The 17,291-nt window shown below is 38.2% G+C and overlaps 1 protein-coding gene across 1 annotated transcript in view; it reads right to left on the bottom strand.

The window, feature by feature from the left end:
- Positions 1–17,291, bottom strand: part of SNTG2 (syntrophin gamma 2) — a 277,315-nt gene that overhangs the window by 56,088 nt on the left and 203,936 nt on the right. The window contains exons 10-11 of the mRNA XM_074581725.1: positions 10,818–10,947; positions 1,707–1,745 (exon numbers count right to left, since the gene is read on the bottom strand). Of these exons, the coding sequence (XP_074437826.1) occupies positions 1,707–1,745; positions 10,818–10,947 (169 nt within the window). The remainder of the gene's footprint in view (positions 1–1,706; positions 1,746–10,817; positions 10,948–17,291) is intronic.

Genomic DNA, 17,291 nt, shown 5'->3' with positions numbered 1-17,291 from the left:
TAGGGTCCTATTTGTATCTTCCCTTCTTTCATATTTGGAATGGGAAAAATGGGATAGACTTGTACTGCCTAACTTTAGGCACCTGCTTTAGCTGATGCACTAAGAGGCTACTCTTCTTAGGACCTCAGTATAGTCAAGACAGAAAAAGGGGCTCCTAAGAAGGATGATTTAAAGCATGAATATCAAGTCCCACATTTGAACAACTCTCTGTAACAGAATAATTTGCTGCACTGACTGTCTATGCAATTTATGGAGACTAGTCCATTTATTTAGTAAATAAAATTACATATTTAGTGATAGGTTGTATGACTGTCCCCAATACTTTGTAAAAATTGAGGAAGAATATGTCTTCCTTTTTTCAACTAAACCCATTATGTATGCCCAAACTGATATGAATAAACTTTGAATACTTATAAAAGTACTTGTAGTAGAGAGTTCATCCCACAAAAGATACCCAAATTCAATACCTTTTCCCATGGCATTTATAGTCACCTGTTTTTCATATCAGTTTCATTAATAATTAAAAGCCATGGCAGAGAGAGTATTTAAATGCCTCCTTCTTACACAGAATAGGTATTTGTTTTGGCTTTGGGGGTAACTTGATTATCTATTACACACAGAAGTCAATAGTGGCTTTTGAGGTTTGTTTTTTTTTTTTTGCCTCCAAAGTACTGACCCAAATATAAGAAAACAGTTTCCTGTGTAAGAAAATGTCAATGGTTAAGTATTTTTAATAACTTCTAGTAGAGTCTATAAATGTCCAAGCAGATTTTACAAATAAGATGACGAAATGGTGATATATGAAAGAATACACAAGTTGTCAAACTAATAAATATTTATTTAATCCCTATATGAAGATTTTTTTGACTCAGACTTCTGTAATAAAATTCCATAATAAATTTCTGCAGTAAAACAGTATATAAGACACCTTGCCTAATTTTCACTTTTATAATCTACAAACCCAGCATTTTTGGAAACAGCAGGGACTGGGCTCTTTGTTCCTGAGTAATGATTCAATGCCAGATTGATGAAATGAAAGCACACGTAAATGAAACTCATTAGTTCTATAATACAAGCTTCAAAGTACTTCCCAGAATTACAGAATTAGCCTGGAAAATGCTGCTATTATATTTTACCAAGTAAATGAAAAAACTCTTTGCAATACTACAAGAAGTAAGAATACTTTCCAATGCAGTAAATTCTTCTGGATCTTTAGGACATTTGTCTAGTTGGAGCAGAAGAAATATCTCAGGCTCTTGAGCTCCAAAAGTCCCAAACAGTCATAGCAAACATAGTCTGCACAGCATCACACACACAAAACAGTTTGGATTTGTAATACATTCCTTGGCTATCTGTGCACCATATGTGATGTAAATACAGAGTTAACTTGTCAGACTCACTGGTGCAATATTGCATGCAAACATGTACTGTGCTTTCCAAGACCTGGCTGTGAGTTCCACTGTCCCCTTCTCATTTATTTCATGGCTCCATCCAATCCACTTTTTAGGTCTACAGTGGAGGATTCTACTCATTACTGTGGATTTGTAAGAATCTGCAGTATTAAGTCAGTAATTTCATAATTTTAAACCATAGAAAACTTGGGTTTAGAATTTTAAAACTGACTAAATGTGAGTACGTAAGCTCTACAAATTTTGCAACTTAATGACAAGAATGTAAAAAATTGGATAATATAATGGAAGTCTTACCTGGTCTGAGGGAGAACAGCATTTATTTGCCATTTTCATCTATGAAAGACAGATGAAAGAATACACAGGGTTATTAATATGCTGAAGAGTTTCTGTGATGCAATTAGCATTGACTTAGTTATTGAATACTCTATTAATACTTCCAAATTATAAGAAATTAAATCATTCAGTGCATAAATACTAGGTTTTTACTATTACACTAAATTTACAAAACCAAGGACTCAAAGGCCAGAAAGTCTTTTATCAGAGTTTTCATTAAATCCTTCATAAAAATTTGCATGCATGAATTTAACTTTGCCACCCTGAGTGAAAATATTATACTGTACATACATATACACCTCACTTATGTCTCAGTTAAGCAATTGCTTAAACAGATCTATAAATGAGGCATGGGATTAAGTACTTGTGAAATGAAGGCCATAGAGTGTCAGACATATTTAAGGATTAAGAGAATGTTGTTTAGGCTTTCCTTTTAGTTTACTCTTCAAGATAAAGTTACATATCTTTCTTTTTCTTCTCTGTTCATATAATGAAAAGTTTTGTTGATTTTGGCTTTTCTTTGGCAGTCATAGTTTGCACAGATGAGTGGTGGACAAACCCTGACAGATATTCCCTTCTCTAAAGTGAAACACTTTACCGTGCAACATTAGTAAGTGCAGTAACGACATGGAATTTAGACAGAAACAGAGTAAATGACTGGAAAGCCAGACTGCCCTATATGCAAGGATAGAAGTTGCAAACTGTCCTACAGTTGATGAGTACTTCCAAAGGATCTTGTCATCAAAAAGCCTGTTTTATAACAGATGGAAAACTTGTGATAGAAGACCAAAAGCTACAGCTATGCACAGGAAAAACTACAAATGCCAGAGGAAAAGAGCAGAAGAAATCCAGGGCTATCACTTGTATCCTGGCAATACTAGATTTGTATGATCAAATCTGTGGATAATCTTTGGAAGCAGAGCACGTCTGCAGCCATGTAGCTCAGTAAAAACGGTGATGCCATTGCCTGTTGTGGTGAGTTGACTGTGGCCAGGAGCTGAACATCTACACAGCTGCTCACTCCCTTCGCCCTCCCAGCAGGAAGGGGAGAGAATAGGAAGAGCAAAAGCAAGAGAACTCACAGGTCAAGACAAAGAGAGCTTAAAAAGTGAAGGAAATAAGAAAAAAACAAGTAATATAAAGGCAATCACTCACTGCATCCCACAAGCAGACTGATGCCCAACCAGTCTCCAAGTACCAACCACCTTGGAAGACAAAATTCCACCTTATCTGCTATGTCACTTCTATTGCCAAGATCAACTTTATCACAGAATCACAGAATTACAGAATCACAGAATCATAGATGGTTTGGGTTGGAAAGGACGCACAAAGGTCATCAAGTTCAACCCCACTGCAATGAGCAGGGACATCTTCCACTAGATAGGTCGCTCAGAGCCCCCTTCAGCCTGACCTTGAATGTTTCCAGGGATGGGGCATCTACCACCTCTCTGGGCAACCTGTGCCCGTGCCTCACCACATTCACAGTAAAGAATTTCTTCCTAATATCTGATCTAAATCTACCCTCTTCCAGTTTAAAACTGTTACCCCTTGTCCTATCACTACAGTCCCTCATAAAGGGTCCCTCCCCATCTTTCCTGTTAGTCCCCTTTAAGTACTGAAAGGCCACTATAAAGCCACCCTGGAGCCTTCTCTTCTCCAGGCTGAACAACCCCAACTCTCATAGCCTGTCCTTGCAGGAGAGGTGCTCCAGCCCTCTGATAATTTTTGTGGCCCTGCTATGGACTTGCTCCAACAGGTCCATGTCTTTCCTGTGCTGAGGGCTCCAGAGCTGGACGCAGTACTCCAGGTGGGGTCTCACAGGAGCAGAGCAGAGAGGCAGAATCACCTCCCTTGACCTGCTGGCCATGCTGCTTTTGATGCAGACCAGGATACAGTTGGCTTTCTGGGCCGCAAGCACACATTGCCAGCTCATCAACCAACACCCCCAAGTCATTTTCAGCAGGGCTGCCGAATTTCTCCACCCGGCCTGTATTTGCGCATGGGATTGCCCTGACCAACGTGCAGGACCTTGCACTTGGCCCTGTTGAACTTCACGAGATTCACACAGGCCCACCTCTCAAGCCTGTCAAGGTCTCTCTGGATGGCATCACTAATGTCATCTGTCTCAGCTGGGTTCCTTCCCAATTACTTGCCTATTCCTCACTGGGGGCAGAGGGGTATCAGAGTGAGAAAAAGTCAAAGCCTTGATGCTGTGCAAGCACTGTTCAGCAACAGCCAAAGCAATGGTGTGTTATTAACACTGTTTTAACCACAAATACAAAACACAGCACCATATGGCCGCTCTAAAGAGTTACATTCATCCCAGCCAGACCCAGTACACCTGCAAGAGGCTAACAGGCTTTGTGTCATGCTAATGACACAAGCCTCAGAATGTGTCATGTTTTTTCTGGACTTGTCTTGGACTATCTAGAGCTGTACTACAGCTTGTTTAGCCATAACATAAACATCTAATGACCATGATAACATCGCCTACTTGGTTTTAGCAAAGTACAGCTGTGGGATGTAATGATATATATGTATATAAAAGCTACAGGTATATATATATATAAAGAATATAAAGTGTATACACACACACACTTGTAGCTGATAGACAGCAATAACAAATCATTATACTTCACAGAGTGAATTATCTATGACCATAAACAAAATGACCCTAGGACAAAATGTAGTGTGGAGGAGTACAGGAAGACAGCAGGAGCCTTCACTGTACAGACAGAGGGTGATACCAAGGCTCAGGGCTGTGGGAACTGACCAGTCAATCCTAACCCACCATGGGCCGTCAGGGCTCCTTCTCCCCCATGTGCTCACTTTTGCACTCCATTTGAATTGAATCGTGTGGTCAAACGGTGCAGGTGTGCTGGTGGCTCAGACAGCTGGGAGTGATGGAGGCTGTGCAGATGAGGTGGCCAGACCTGCTGTGAGCCTGGGGCACCTGCGAGGCCTCTGATCACCTTGGGCAGAGTGCCATAAGAGCCTGCCAGCCCCTTTGAGGGGCACTGCCATGCTCCCCACCACCTCCCTGCCACCCCAGAGCCAAAACAGGGACTACCACAATAGAGGCAGGTCACAGCCTGCAGGTGCTGACACCTGCACCACAGCACAGATGAGGACCAATGATGAGGATGGAGCTGAGATGCAGCTGCTAAGCAGAGTGGGGGGCCCCAAGCAAGGTTCCTCACAACTTTTGCACACAGCTCTGCCTACAGCAGCCTGACCCTAGGCCGCATGGCTGCACCATGCCAGAGGCGGCCTGGAGCACCCTGGGAAGGGGAAGAGGTGGCAGAGCTTCTTGGTGCTCTCGGGGCCCCAACAGTAACAAACCAGAGGGAACTCAGGAACCCAACCTCTGTAACTTGGATAAAACAAATTGTTGACATGCCCAGTGTTGCAGAAGGAAGCAGACCTCACCAGTCTGATTAGGTAATAGGCTTAATCCTGAGCAGCTGTGCAGGACATAATGAAAAGGCACCTGGAATACTTTAATGTCAGTAGGAATGCTGTCACATCCTGCTCCAACCTTCAGGAACAAATACATACACAAAGTAACTATACAGAAGCCATCTTATACACACAGAAAATATTATTTCCTTGCAGGTGGCCAATGACGTGCTGAGTAGTAAGGTCACTGTAGCATAAAACATTGCAAATAAACAGGGCTATCAGATCCTGTCTCCTTTCACCCTCCTTTTTGGTTCATTCAAACTATTTAAGCTCCCTATATGACAGGAAGAAATTTTGTTATCCTACTTTTTATTTTATTGTGTTTAGATGTGCCTGGAAAAATGTGTGCGAGACTGGCCATACAGTTTTCTGCAGAATGAGGGCAGAGTACTGTGAAGAGCATTCCTCATAACCAGTCCAGCTTCCCATTGGTAAGTGAAATAAGGAAGAATGCCTTGGACTCCACAGCTATCCACTGCACAGCCTTAGCTCATTCCCTATTCAAAGCAGGGATGGCTGCAGCCCTGACGTAACTGTGGGGAGAGGAAAGATCTCCTTCTGCATCACATTATGTCCCTATGCCATGGCGTTGAGGAGAGAAAAGTATGCACTCTCCACTTCACCTGGCACCCCATGTTCTCTACGTGCCTCCACAGCTGGTGCAGAGAGACAGGAATACAAACCGGATACGCTACTCCTTGCTGGCAGCGCGTGAGCTTTCAGCACTGCAGTACAGTAATGGGAGCTGGAGACAGCAGGGGAACTGAAACCAAAAACCTGGATCTGCGAACACCGCAGGCAGCTTGCAAAACGAACTATTAAGCAATTGTAATTCCCATACTCTGTTCTAAATGAATACATACGGGACAGGAATAGAATGGGGATGAAATGATTCAGAACTGTATACCTGACTCTAAATACCTCCCAGGCTGGGTTTTATCTCACTTAACTTTGGAAAGCCAGAAAAAAGAGTTATACATTTAATATACGCATATTCTCTTTCCAGACAGCAGAGAGAGAGAATGATCTTGACATGCACCTTTTTTCTTTTTTTTTCCCTGGCTATAAGAGGATCCTATGCGATTGCTTGTTGCTTGGCTAAATGTAGGTGATGTGATTCTTACCCGTACTGACTTCCCATTACAACCTCCGTGGTTTGAATTGTGGTACTTTCAAATGGAAATTTTTGAGTTTACAAACCAAAAAAAGCAGCAAAAAAGAAATACTATCATGTGTTTTCATGCCAGGAATAGAATTGTTTATATAATCGAGGCAGTCAAATTTGTCTACTGCTTCCTACACACAAGGATTCTGTTTCCATCTACAGATGGAATGTGTACCCCACATTCTGCTGTGTAAAGACAGACCTCCTCAATCCTCTTTTTTTACATGCACGTTCAAAGCTCATATTCCATAAATTTCTCCCTATTCAAACAGAAGTTTAACTTCACTGCAATACAGAGTATCACTTACATATCCTTGTACTTAAAAGCGTACACATATGACATATACAATTAAAAAAGCTGCCAAAGGCAAAAATATGATCCAGATTAATAACCCTGTTTTGAAGCCAAATTTTAAGTTTCTACCATCCTCCAATGAAGCTGCTGGAATGATTTATAAAAATCATAAATCATGTTTAAAGTGGAACAACGTCACCTTAACTTGTTCATTTACCTGCTTATGAACTACTATTTATTTCTAAATATTTTTTTTAAATAACACCATTAGAATATCACAGGGGGAAAAATTAAAACCTTGAGAAAGTTATACATATAAGAAACAAGTCTCTATAATGTAAATGAACTGGCAGCATTACCTTTAGGTGCTTGTACTGATCATGACTACATTAATGTTCAGTGTTATGCTTCAAAGAAAATAATTAAAATCCATGAGAAAATCTGCACATGTTTAATAGCTGGCTATCTGAATGGTGGAAAACAGAGAGAGAAATATAAACTATTCCAAAGGACTCTCTCCTAAGAAAACCATCTCCAGCACAGCATTCCCACCTCAGCCTACAAAGAACGCTGTAGCTGAACAAATTAAGATCAGGAGCAGTGAGAAGCTCATGCAGATCAAGTTGTTTCCTGTGCTGCTTCTTTCATCACGGCAGCTTTGCTGCCAGTTTCTGTTCCCTCTCTCCACTCAGTTTCTTCAACTGTACCTCCTTCTGTGAGAAAAGAGGTGTACAAGCAAAGAAATAAATGTGAGATGCTGATTCATCTCTATTTTCTTCTGTGAAAGGTAAATGTGAAGAATTTTGAGAACATTGACAAGACTGGTGATTGAATTACAAAAGACGACGATAGGGAAGTTTCATGCTGGTAGAAAAGTATATGAAAAACAAGAATATGAACAAAGTGATAAACAATTTGGGATAAGGGTCCTTAGAAAAAAATGTAATCCATACTGCTTGTGAAGCTGACAGTTACTAGGAGATTTTCTGAGCTAAGCATACAAGGCATGTATGTGTAAGAAGGGCTGAAAAGATTCCCTTACATCTTTCTCCATGTTACAGTATTCCCCGTGCTCCTCTGTCTTATAAGAACTAACTCTCTTCAGGCTAGTACCAGAATCATTATTTCTTATCTACCAAGTAACACTTCTAGATGTGCTACATCGAGGGGTAGCATCCTTATGCAGTGATGACTTCTCACATCTTCACTATTGAAAGATGACTCCTCCTTTATACTCGATCCCCAGAGAGCTTGCCTTTGCATAGAAGTTAGATGTTTCCGCACTTCAAAAAAGTAGTGTGACATTAGCAGAAGTGTCACGTTGTGGCAAAGCTATTTTTGTACTGCCTACATTAGGACTGTCTTCTGGCATCAGAAAGAGTTGTCAACTGCTAAACAAGACTGCATTAGGTAAAGTAGCAAAATAAAGTATATTAGGGTAAAGTGATACAGGAAAGATAGGGTGCACTGTAAGAAAACAATCTGTATCAGGAGCTCTTTAAGAACAACAATTCTAAAAGAAATGATTCAAAATCTTCTGCAAACGTGTATGACAAAGGATGTACAAAGGAGTAGCACAAATAGGCACAGATGAAGTAAGAATGACTAAGGTGCAGAAAAAGTTGCTAAAGTCAAGAAACAAGTATCAGCACAATGAAAACCTAAAAATGCGTAGAAATAAAAAGTGAACAACAGAACATATTGCTTAAATACTTAGTAATAGGTCAGGTAAGAATGCTGACATTGTTTATGCCAACAGTATCAGCAAGAAGGTCCATTGTGACCATGCATCTAGCAATTAATTTATGTAGAGAAATGATGGAATAGGACAAAATAGGAAATGAATAGTTTAAATATTTGGATAAGCAATTGAACATAGAGTCAGCAAGGACTGAAGAAGTTAACCCTGAAGTAGATAAGGGATTATCTGAAATAATCTCTGAACCTGTAGCGATTATCTTCAGGTACTCCTGGAGAATGAAGGAGACACTTTACACAAGTGGAGGAGTGCAGAAACAGGAAAAAGCTCTGAGGAATTCGCTAACATCATTCGCTAACATCACTTTCAGAAGTATGATAAGAAAACAAACATTTTGTGAGATCATAGTATTAAGGTAATAAAAAGCATTCAAAATGGATTTTCAAGAAGCTTAATCCAAAGGCCTTGCCCTACGCACTGTGGATGTCAAACTATCTGTGTCCTCTGGCTGCCCAGAGGCAGGGAGCGCGCTCCAGCCTTCTTCTGCCGTACACTTTAGTTGCAGTCCAGCCTCACAGTCCTGGTCTTAAAAAATGGTTTGCAATAAAAGGGATTCTCACTATTACATCTCCTGTTCTGATGATCAGTAATGAAAACAATGCTCTGGCCAGCCCTTTCCAGGTGTACCACAGACTGCACACCTGACAAAACCTGTGAAGCACTAAATCCAAGCAAAAAGTTCACTCGCCTCTCATCTGATCTGTATAGAGTGTATACACTATCTCACCAAGAACACAAAACCTGTGAATTTATCATGGCTGTGGTTTCCCAGACCCCTCCCCAGAACAGCCACTTATAAGAACACCAGGGACTACTTTGTTTACTGAATTCATTATTGTGACATATAATGGAGAAGTCCAATACATATACTCAGCATATAATAAAATATTGCTGCAGACAGGTCACAACACAGTGAAGATACTGTGTCAGGACACATGCTACTGCACACAGTGCATTTGAAAAAAATATACTAGAACCCTACAACTAATAAAACCTGCTTGCATTTATAGCCACTTTTTATTGTATTATTCACCTATATCCTTGGAATGGCTTTTATTCAGTGGATTTCTTTAGAAAGCAAAAGAATTGAGCTTAATAACTATGAACTGGAATTGCTCTAAAAATATTATCATACACTTCTTTTTGCTATTCACACAGAAGGAATTATGAAATTTCATGAATAATTTACATTGCTTTCTTAGCATCATCAAATAGTAATACCCTGTAAATGATGTAAATCACTAAAAAGAGAATAGAGAATATTTATAAAGAATGCATCATAAGCAAAAATGTTTGATTTTGTCAAAGGCTTTGCTTAAGCAAAGAATATTTTAAAAGAATTAACGCAATAAATGAACTATCGTGATCAAATATGATTCCAAGTAACTTTTGAAAACCAGAAAATAAATTCAATTTATAATCTGTTTTGACCAAAGGTTTATGCTGAAATCCAATAAAAATTCTACATAATATAATCGGAAAAACTAAGCAACAATTAACCTAGAGTACAAAGTACAAATTAAAGACATGCTACGAAATCATAATTTATAAAAAAAGTTACAGTCTGAACACATCTGAAAAAAAAAAAAAAGATTAAAAATCTGCACAGGCAACCCTCCAGGGACAGCTGTGCTCTCATGTTTTCATCATCGATTTCTACCATTTCAAAAAGGCTCAAATATATTTTCAATATTGGACATTATTGAGTTCCCTATTTAACTTTATGATTCATTCTAGAATCTTCAATAGTTTTCAGTTGTTCTTTCTTGGAATAATAATGTGCTGTCCAAATAATAATCTTCCGTGTCCCCAGGGATTATTTAATACTTCTGGTTGCAATAGCAAATGCTACTTATGAATTTACAGGAATAACTTAAAACAGCATAGGCACCTTTTTACTTCTAGGGAGAAAGATGGAATAATATGACCTTAAATAAATCAACTCCTAGACAATTTAGAGAGGTAAAAATACTGTCTCCCAATAAGCCTCTATAAGTCACACTACACTAGCTACAGAATTTTCACATGCCTCTTCAACAAATACTAATTTCAAGCACATTTTAATTATAAAAAATCAAAAATGAAATATTTGGCATACCTAGAGCTCTGTGAAATGATCAGAAAGGATAACTATTTTGCCTTAAAAAGTCTTTAAAATAATAAATGCAATCTGATTTTCTACTACATTCTGTTCTATAGTAACACTGCACCTCTTGAAAACTTCTTGATACTTTTGATTGACAAGACAACCTCTCCCTGCTCTTTCCTTTTCCTCCCCATACACATGCATTTTATATATTGTATCTTAAACGTGAATTATTTTCTACCCTTGGAAAATTAGAAATAATTTTACAATAGCACAGACAAGAAAATATGCAGAAAGTAACATACATTTTGAAGTGTCAAATCACTGATGTTAGTTGATATTGCTCTCAGCCAGTCAGCACTCTCCTGGGCTGTATAAAACTGAAGTATCCCAGTACTAACTCCATCGAGTGCCAGCACTTCAAATGCATTAGATCTGCAGTAAGAAGAAATATATCCGTAAAGGAAGATACGTCAATTTTCTGAAACTGCCCAATATTTCTCAGTGTTCAAGTGATTTTTATACCTTTTGACAAGTTTTGAGTCTTAACTTTACAAATCAAAAAGAAAGGCAACAAAAAGAAGGATAATAATGGGCAGTACCAGGAGCAACACATACAACAAGTACTTTCTCTGTACCAGTATATATATATATAGTGCTGATCATTTACTTCCCTTGAGTAGGGAATTCATATTCATAATTACTGTACTTAAGGTAGCGTATTCAGGAAGTACGCGTTATACCTTTTTAAACAAACATAATTTTTTTTTAAAAACAAAATGACTATTTTCTTTATTGCATTTTGGTTTTATTTACTAAAAATGTATTAAGTTGCAAAGAACTGCCTTCCCTAGCTTTAATTTCTTGGATTCCTGTACTTTTCTACATAACATTCTAAGCAATGTTTCTTTTAAGCTCTTTTATGACTTAGGAATTTGAAAAATGTACTTAGAAGGTTGTTTAAATAATTTTTGAATGTAGGGCCCTTTATCAAAACAGCATCGAGACATGCTAATGTGCAATTGCATTTTATTATTTTTTTTAGGCATCTTTTACATGTTTATCGCAAATTTATTCCTCAAATGCCAATGCTTTCCTTACTATCTGCAGTAAGTTAGGCACTGCTTATGTACCTCTGAAATCCCCCACATTTGGATGCTGGTGGGATATGGTTTTTTAACTGTGAGATTTTTCAATAGGAACAAGAGTTCATTAAGTAGTGGCATAAAAGTACACTGGTCTAAATTTGAAAGGTGACATACAATAGTTTCAGCAACAAAACTTCAGAAAGCTACACAGACTATTTAAGTGCCTGTAAGTGTCATGAGAATTAGATTTTAGTCATATATTAATGTGAAAGACAAATATAATTATCTGAATAATTGTATATATGTTGGTTTTGTGTATAATTTGGAGAATATCACTGCTACCTCCTATATTTACAAATTAGACATTTATACTCGTATGCTATATTGCTTTCTTTTTGGTTCTAACCTAGAAGAAAGCAAACTACTGAATCAAGGATACTGCTTTATGAAGTTGCTAGGTTTTCCAGGTGATTCTCTGATCTAAGGTGAAGTCTTCTACTGCTTAATTTATGATATATGTCAACATGAGCATTCAAAATGACGCATAGAGGTTAACAGGCAGTTATCCATTCATGACTTACAGCAAAAATCATTAACTTAACGTTTGTCATTTGTAGAGTGTTTGATGATGAACATGAATACTGAACTCTATATACTTGCTAAAGAAGGTCATATAAAATATACATCACACACAATGTTAGCAAGACAAAGTATCCTAATATATATACATTAACTGATATACTTCACTGTTAAAAGAGTCATAAAGCAGTATACTTGCTGTTTGCAAAAATAACATTCTTGGTCTGAAGACTTAAATATACATCGGCTGATTCCCTTGTTTTCCTTTCATGATTGAATTATCATGGTAAGTACAAAAACCTCACGGCAATGGCACAATTCTGTGTCACTTTCATTTCAGTAAATCTGTTTCACCTCTTCAGAAAGAAAGAAAAGGTCAAAACAAATCCTTTATTGTCTTCAAGTAAACTGAGTGAAATAATCACCTCTCAAGCATACTGCCCCTTTTACCTGACAAAGATCCCAACAGTGCTGTAATGGGACGACCTCTTCAACATCCCACTGACGAGGAAGATCTGTCATCCCCTGTGCATTGATACACAGTGGAGCATGGAAACAGACTTAATTTGGTGTCATGAAGAGAAGCCATTCACAATGCCTAACTTAGCTTTGATATTTGGATTTGTATCTATCTAAGATGCTAGAATCCTTAGACAGACAGAGAGGACAATCCAGAGCATTTAACGGAGCCAAGAAACAGGACATGCTCTCCACTGAGTCCACAAGGTGCCTAGATACTAACTCAGCTTCAGTAGACGCATAAAGGCATGCAATGTGAATGCCTCATCCAAACAGCACAGACTTACGCAAGTGGCTGATGAAAGATCCCAGAAGGGAACTCCTAACAACTAACGCAACCAACACAGGCAATCAAGGTTTAAAAAATAACAAATTTTACTAAAAAATTAACCAATCTTTTATAATTTGAAACATGGTGCTGTCTTATATAAGACAGGTAACAAATGCATCTAGAAATCTGAACACTTCCCTGACGGGATATTTGCACAGAATCAAACAAGGTGTGAGGAATCCTGCAAGTCCTCTAGCCCAGCCTCCTCACTAACTGGTTTAAAATACAAATCTCTTTTCCACAGGAAGACCAAAACCGGACACAGTATTTTAGATGCAGGTATTTCAGAGGTGGCCTCAGGAATGCAAATAGAGGAGAATAATCACTTTCCTTGACCTGCTGACTACGCTATTACAACAGCAGCCCCATGTGCGGCTACCCTTCATCTCTCAAGGAGCGCACCGCTGACTCATGCCCAATGTGGTGTCCGTCAGGATCCCCAAGCCCTTTCCTGCAGAGCTGTTCCCTTGCCCCTGCAGACTGACACCAGGGCATCCATCCCAGGAGCTCTGTCTCGTTCAAGGCTTCTGATGCGTGGGAGGTAGTCAGACAGTTCAGTGAATTAAATGAAACAGGAAAAGAAAGAGACAGGGTTTTTCAAACTTTACAGACGCCAGCCAGGCACAGCCTGTGCTAGTAATACAGTGATTTTGCTCTCAACCTTACTCATCTCTACTATGATTATTTCTTGCCTTCAGTTACAATAATTTCCCTCTCCAAATCCCATAATATATTGTTACATGTATCACGCTGTAGTCTGAAAAACATTCTGTATATAAGGCTACATGTAAATCCAAACTAAAAATAAAAGCTTAAAATGAATGCTGAGGCTTTTTTTTTTTTTTGAGTGAAACAATCAATGCAAGCACAAAGGCACCATTGGAATTTAGGAGAAAATAAACTATAGAGGCTTAAATACCATGCCTTTCTCCATTTTCTCAAACTGCAGAAAAGGAAAAAATAAAAAGGCACAACTAAGCACCTATTTCTTTTAGCTGACAAGGATGAGCTTTCCATTTATATCAAATTGTAAGTTTGAGAGGTCTCAAGATGCTATGAAGTCATCTCATCACTACAAAGTAAGATGACATCTTGGCTTTTTTTTTTTTCTCTAAGGCTGCAAGCCCATTTTAAAACAAAGTTAGAGGAAATTACCATCTCATCTACTCCTGCTGTTACTGTACTGACTACTCCAACTAGAACCAGAAAAAATATTTGCTTTTCTAAAATTCTACACATTTGGGCCAAATTACCCTCTCATTTCTTATTCTCAAACTTGTCTCCCAATCTGTAATTTTGCTTCCTGCAAGTGTTTCCACTAAGGAGCATGAGGCACTGTTTTCTACATTCAGCCTCTTTCTATCTCTTTCTCATGGTGAAATGATGAATGAACCTGGATTCCTGGTCTCTTTGGGGTTTTGTGTACTGCATTTATTTCTCTTAGTACAATAAACACTGGGAGAATTGTAGTCAGAATAACAGATGGGCATTGGTAGACTTAAGTTCTCTTTCTGACATTGACACTTTCCAACAATTAATATTAATTAATATTAATAAAGCACGAAAAGGCCAGTGGGAATTTTGCCATACAGAGCAGTTAGCTACTAGAGAGGTGTTAAATCCAAAGACTTTTCTAAGAGAAAATGTACTATATAAGTGTCAGCTGAAATAGGGAAAGATGAATTTTTACTTTATTGGGAGGTAAGAATCTCAGCAGAAGACATTTTGAGATTTTCAGTATCTGTAGCATGTGAAACCATCTTCCCGATAGACTTATCTCAATGTTTTATTGTATTTCCGTAATAAAAATCTAGATGTTTGTCAGACAGCAGCTGTTTTAATTGAAGTTTACTACCATGCTGATACAGACAGATTTGATCAGCTTTGCATCTTCCCATGTCCTATGTCAGTTTTCCTTCCTGTTTGTATGATTTTCTGATGTCTGACTTCAGTTTTTATTGCCTTTTTTTTTTTAGTGGCTTGTTTATATTACTATATGGCCCTCTTGCTAGAGTTCCTATTTAGCCTGAAGTTTTGTGGAGTATGGATGGACCTGAATGGAAATTTCCCCAAAAGAATTATCTAAATTACTGAATCCCTTTAAATTCTGTGTTAAAAAATAACGTAATAACGTTCTGTACTGCAAATGAAATATATCCTCATACATTAAAAATATGTTCAAATTTGCTTATATAGCGGGACTATTAACAGAAACTATGCCGCTAAAAAGATATCAAAGTATTAAACGTAAACTTGGATTGAATTTCATCTATGTTTTTCTGTCAACATTTTGTTTTCAGTTTGTAAATCTGTTTAATTTTGTATTGAACTTGGAATGCCAAAGATAACAAAGCACATCTGCTTCTACAGATATTTTCTTAACTGATGTGGTAGTAGAAGCAGCTCCCGGCTGTATTCCATTAGATTTGTAATAACTCGTGCAGAAGGATAGTGGGAGAGGGGGCAGTTTTAGCATTAATGAGAACTCTTATCCTGTTCCCCATAAAGTCACACAAATAGTTACACTGGCATTCTTGAGCAGAAAGAACAAGGGTAATATGGCCAGCTGAAAGAGAAGAGGGAGTAGGATGCAGGTGTGAGGTATTTGGCTTTGCTGCACATAGAAAAATCCAAGTAATTACAGTCTCAGCACGCTTTATTTGTATGGAAGAAAGAGGTGGAGGAGTCTTGCTGGAAAACAGGCACAGCCTGAATGGCTGAACGCTATATGCAGAATCAGTGGGCTACTGACCTCTCTTGAGTGCAGAACATGTAGTAGGACTGGTCACTATGGTGGGCTGGAGAGTGGAATGTATGTAAACTTATTAATATGTGCTTTATAATTCCAGCACAATTATCAGTTACTGGCAATTCAGGTGAGATGCATTTCACCCTATTCAAGCATAGAAAGTTCTGTTGCCTAAATACACAGGTGACAGGCAGCAGTCACAAGCTGGAACATGGCAAATTTCAATTCAACATTAGATTCTTGTTTTGTTTTCCTCACGAACGTGATCAAATACTGGCACAGGTTGCCCAGGGAAGTTGTGGAACCTCCATCCTGGGAAGTGTTCAGGAACTGGCAAGAGATGGCCCTGAGCAATATGATCTCATTAGACATGCTCTGAGTAGGGAGCAGGACTAGGTGAATTCCAGGATCCCTTCCAGCCTCAATTATTCGATGATTCTATAAATGACTCATGCTAAACTCAGGAACTATTTTATTTCATCATCAGCAAGTGCGTGAGGTAGGTGAGCTAAGTCTTTCTCTGGAGATGCTTAGTTCTCTCCATTGACTCCAAGGTGAGTCCCGGGATTCAGCAAATTCGTAGGTGAAGGACTATTAGATGTCTACAGTAAGGTGAAATAAATCTCATCCATTAAACTCCAGTCCCCCAAAGATTTTAAGCATGTGAATAGTCCCACAGAATTTAGGTGGAATGCCATTTTGCCTTAAGTTAGCAACATGCAAATGTCTTTTTAGATTCACAGAATCAGAGAATCATAGAATCATTATGGTTAAAAGAGACGTTTAAGATCATCAAGTCCAACCGTTAACCTAGCCCTGCCAAGTTACCCCTAAACCATGTCCCTCAGCACTACATGAGAGTGCATTCAGAGCATAAGTCACACAGTAATTCTACTCTGGAATTACAAAAAAAATATTAGTAAATATAAATTACCAAATCAAACAAAATCAGTTTCATCATCTTACTGAATGCACTGGCAAAATAATTATAGAAGTTAAAACCCCTTCAGCTGTATTTTTAAAAAGTCCTAGTGCAAATATTTACAATTTATTTTAATCACTAGGATGATAAAGATGTGTGTTAATTTCTAACTGCTCCTCAAGCACAATGGAAATGTGCCGTAGAGGTTAAAATTTTAAATAAAAAAATCATACAACTGTATTTCACAGTATCCCTTATAGGAAGACTGGATTTACCTTAATGATGTCTTCAGAGCTGATTTGATACATCAGTGGCCTCAATCTCCAATATAATACACAGATGTCTCTAGGAATTTTTGGACACACATAAGATGGCTAACAAAATCTGTACTTGGATAATAATTATTGGACTGCCTGCCACTCTAACACCAGTTCAGATTCAGGTTCAGGTTCAAGCTCTGTAAGGCTTTTGACAAAAGGAGAGCCTATATCTTACGACAACAAATCTCTGTCATGACTACAGAGATCATCAGGGTCATTATGTTTAAATTATATGTAAAAGATTACTTCTTCAAGATGTTCAGTTCTCCAC

The sequence above is a fragment of the Larus michahellis genome, chromosome 3 (genome assembly GCF_964199755.1).
Source record: "Larus michahellis chromosome 3, bLarMic1.1, whole genome shotgun sequence".
In the NCBI taxonomy this organism is placed as follows: Eukaryota; Metazoa; Chordata; class Aves; order Charadriiformes; family Laridae; genus Larus; species Larus michahellis.
This window is presented reverse-complemented; position numbering and strand designations above follow the sequence as displayed.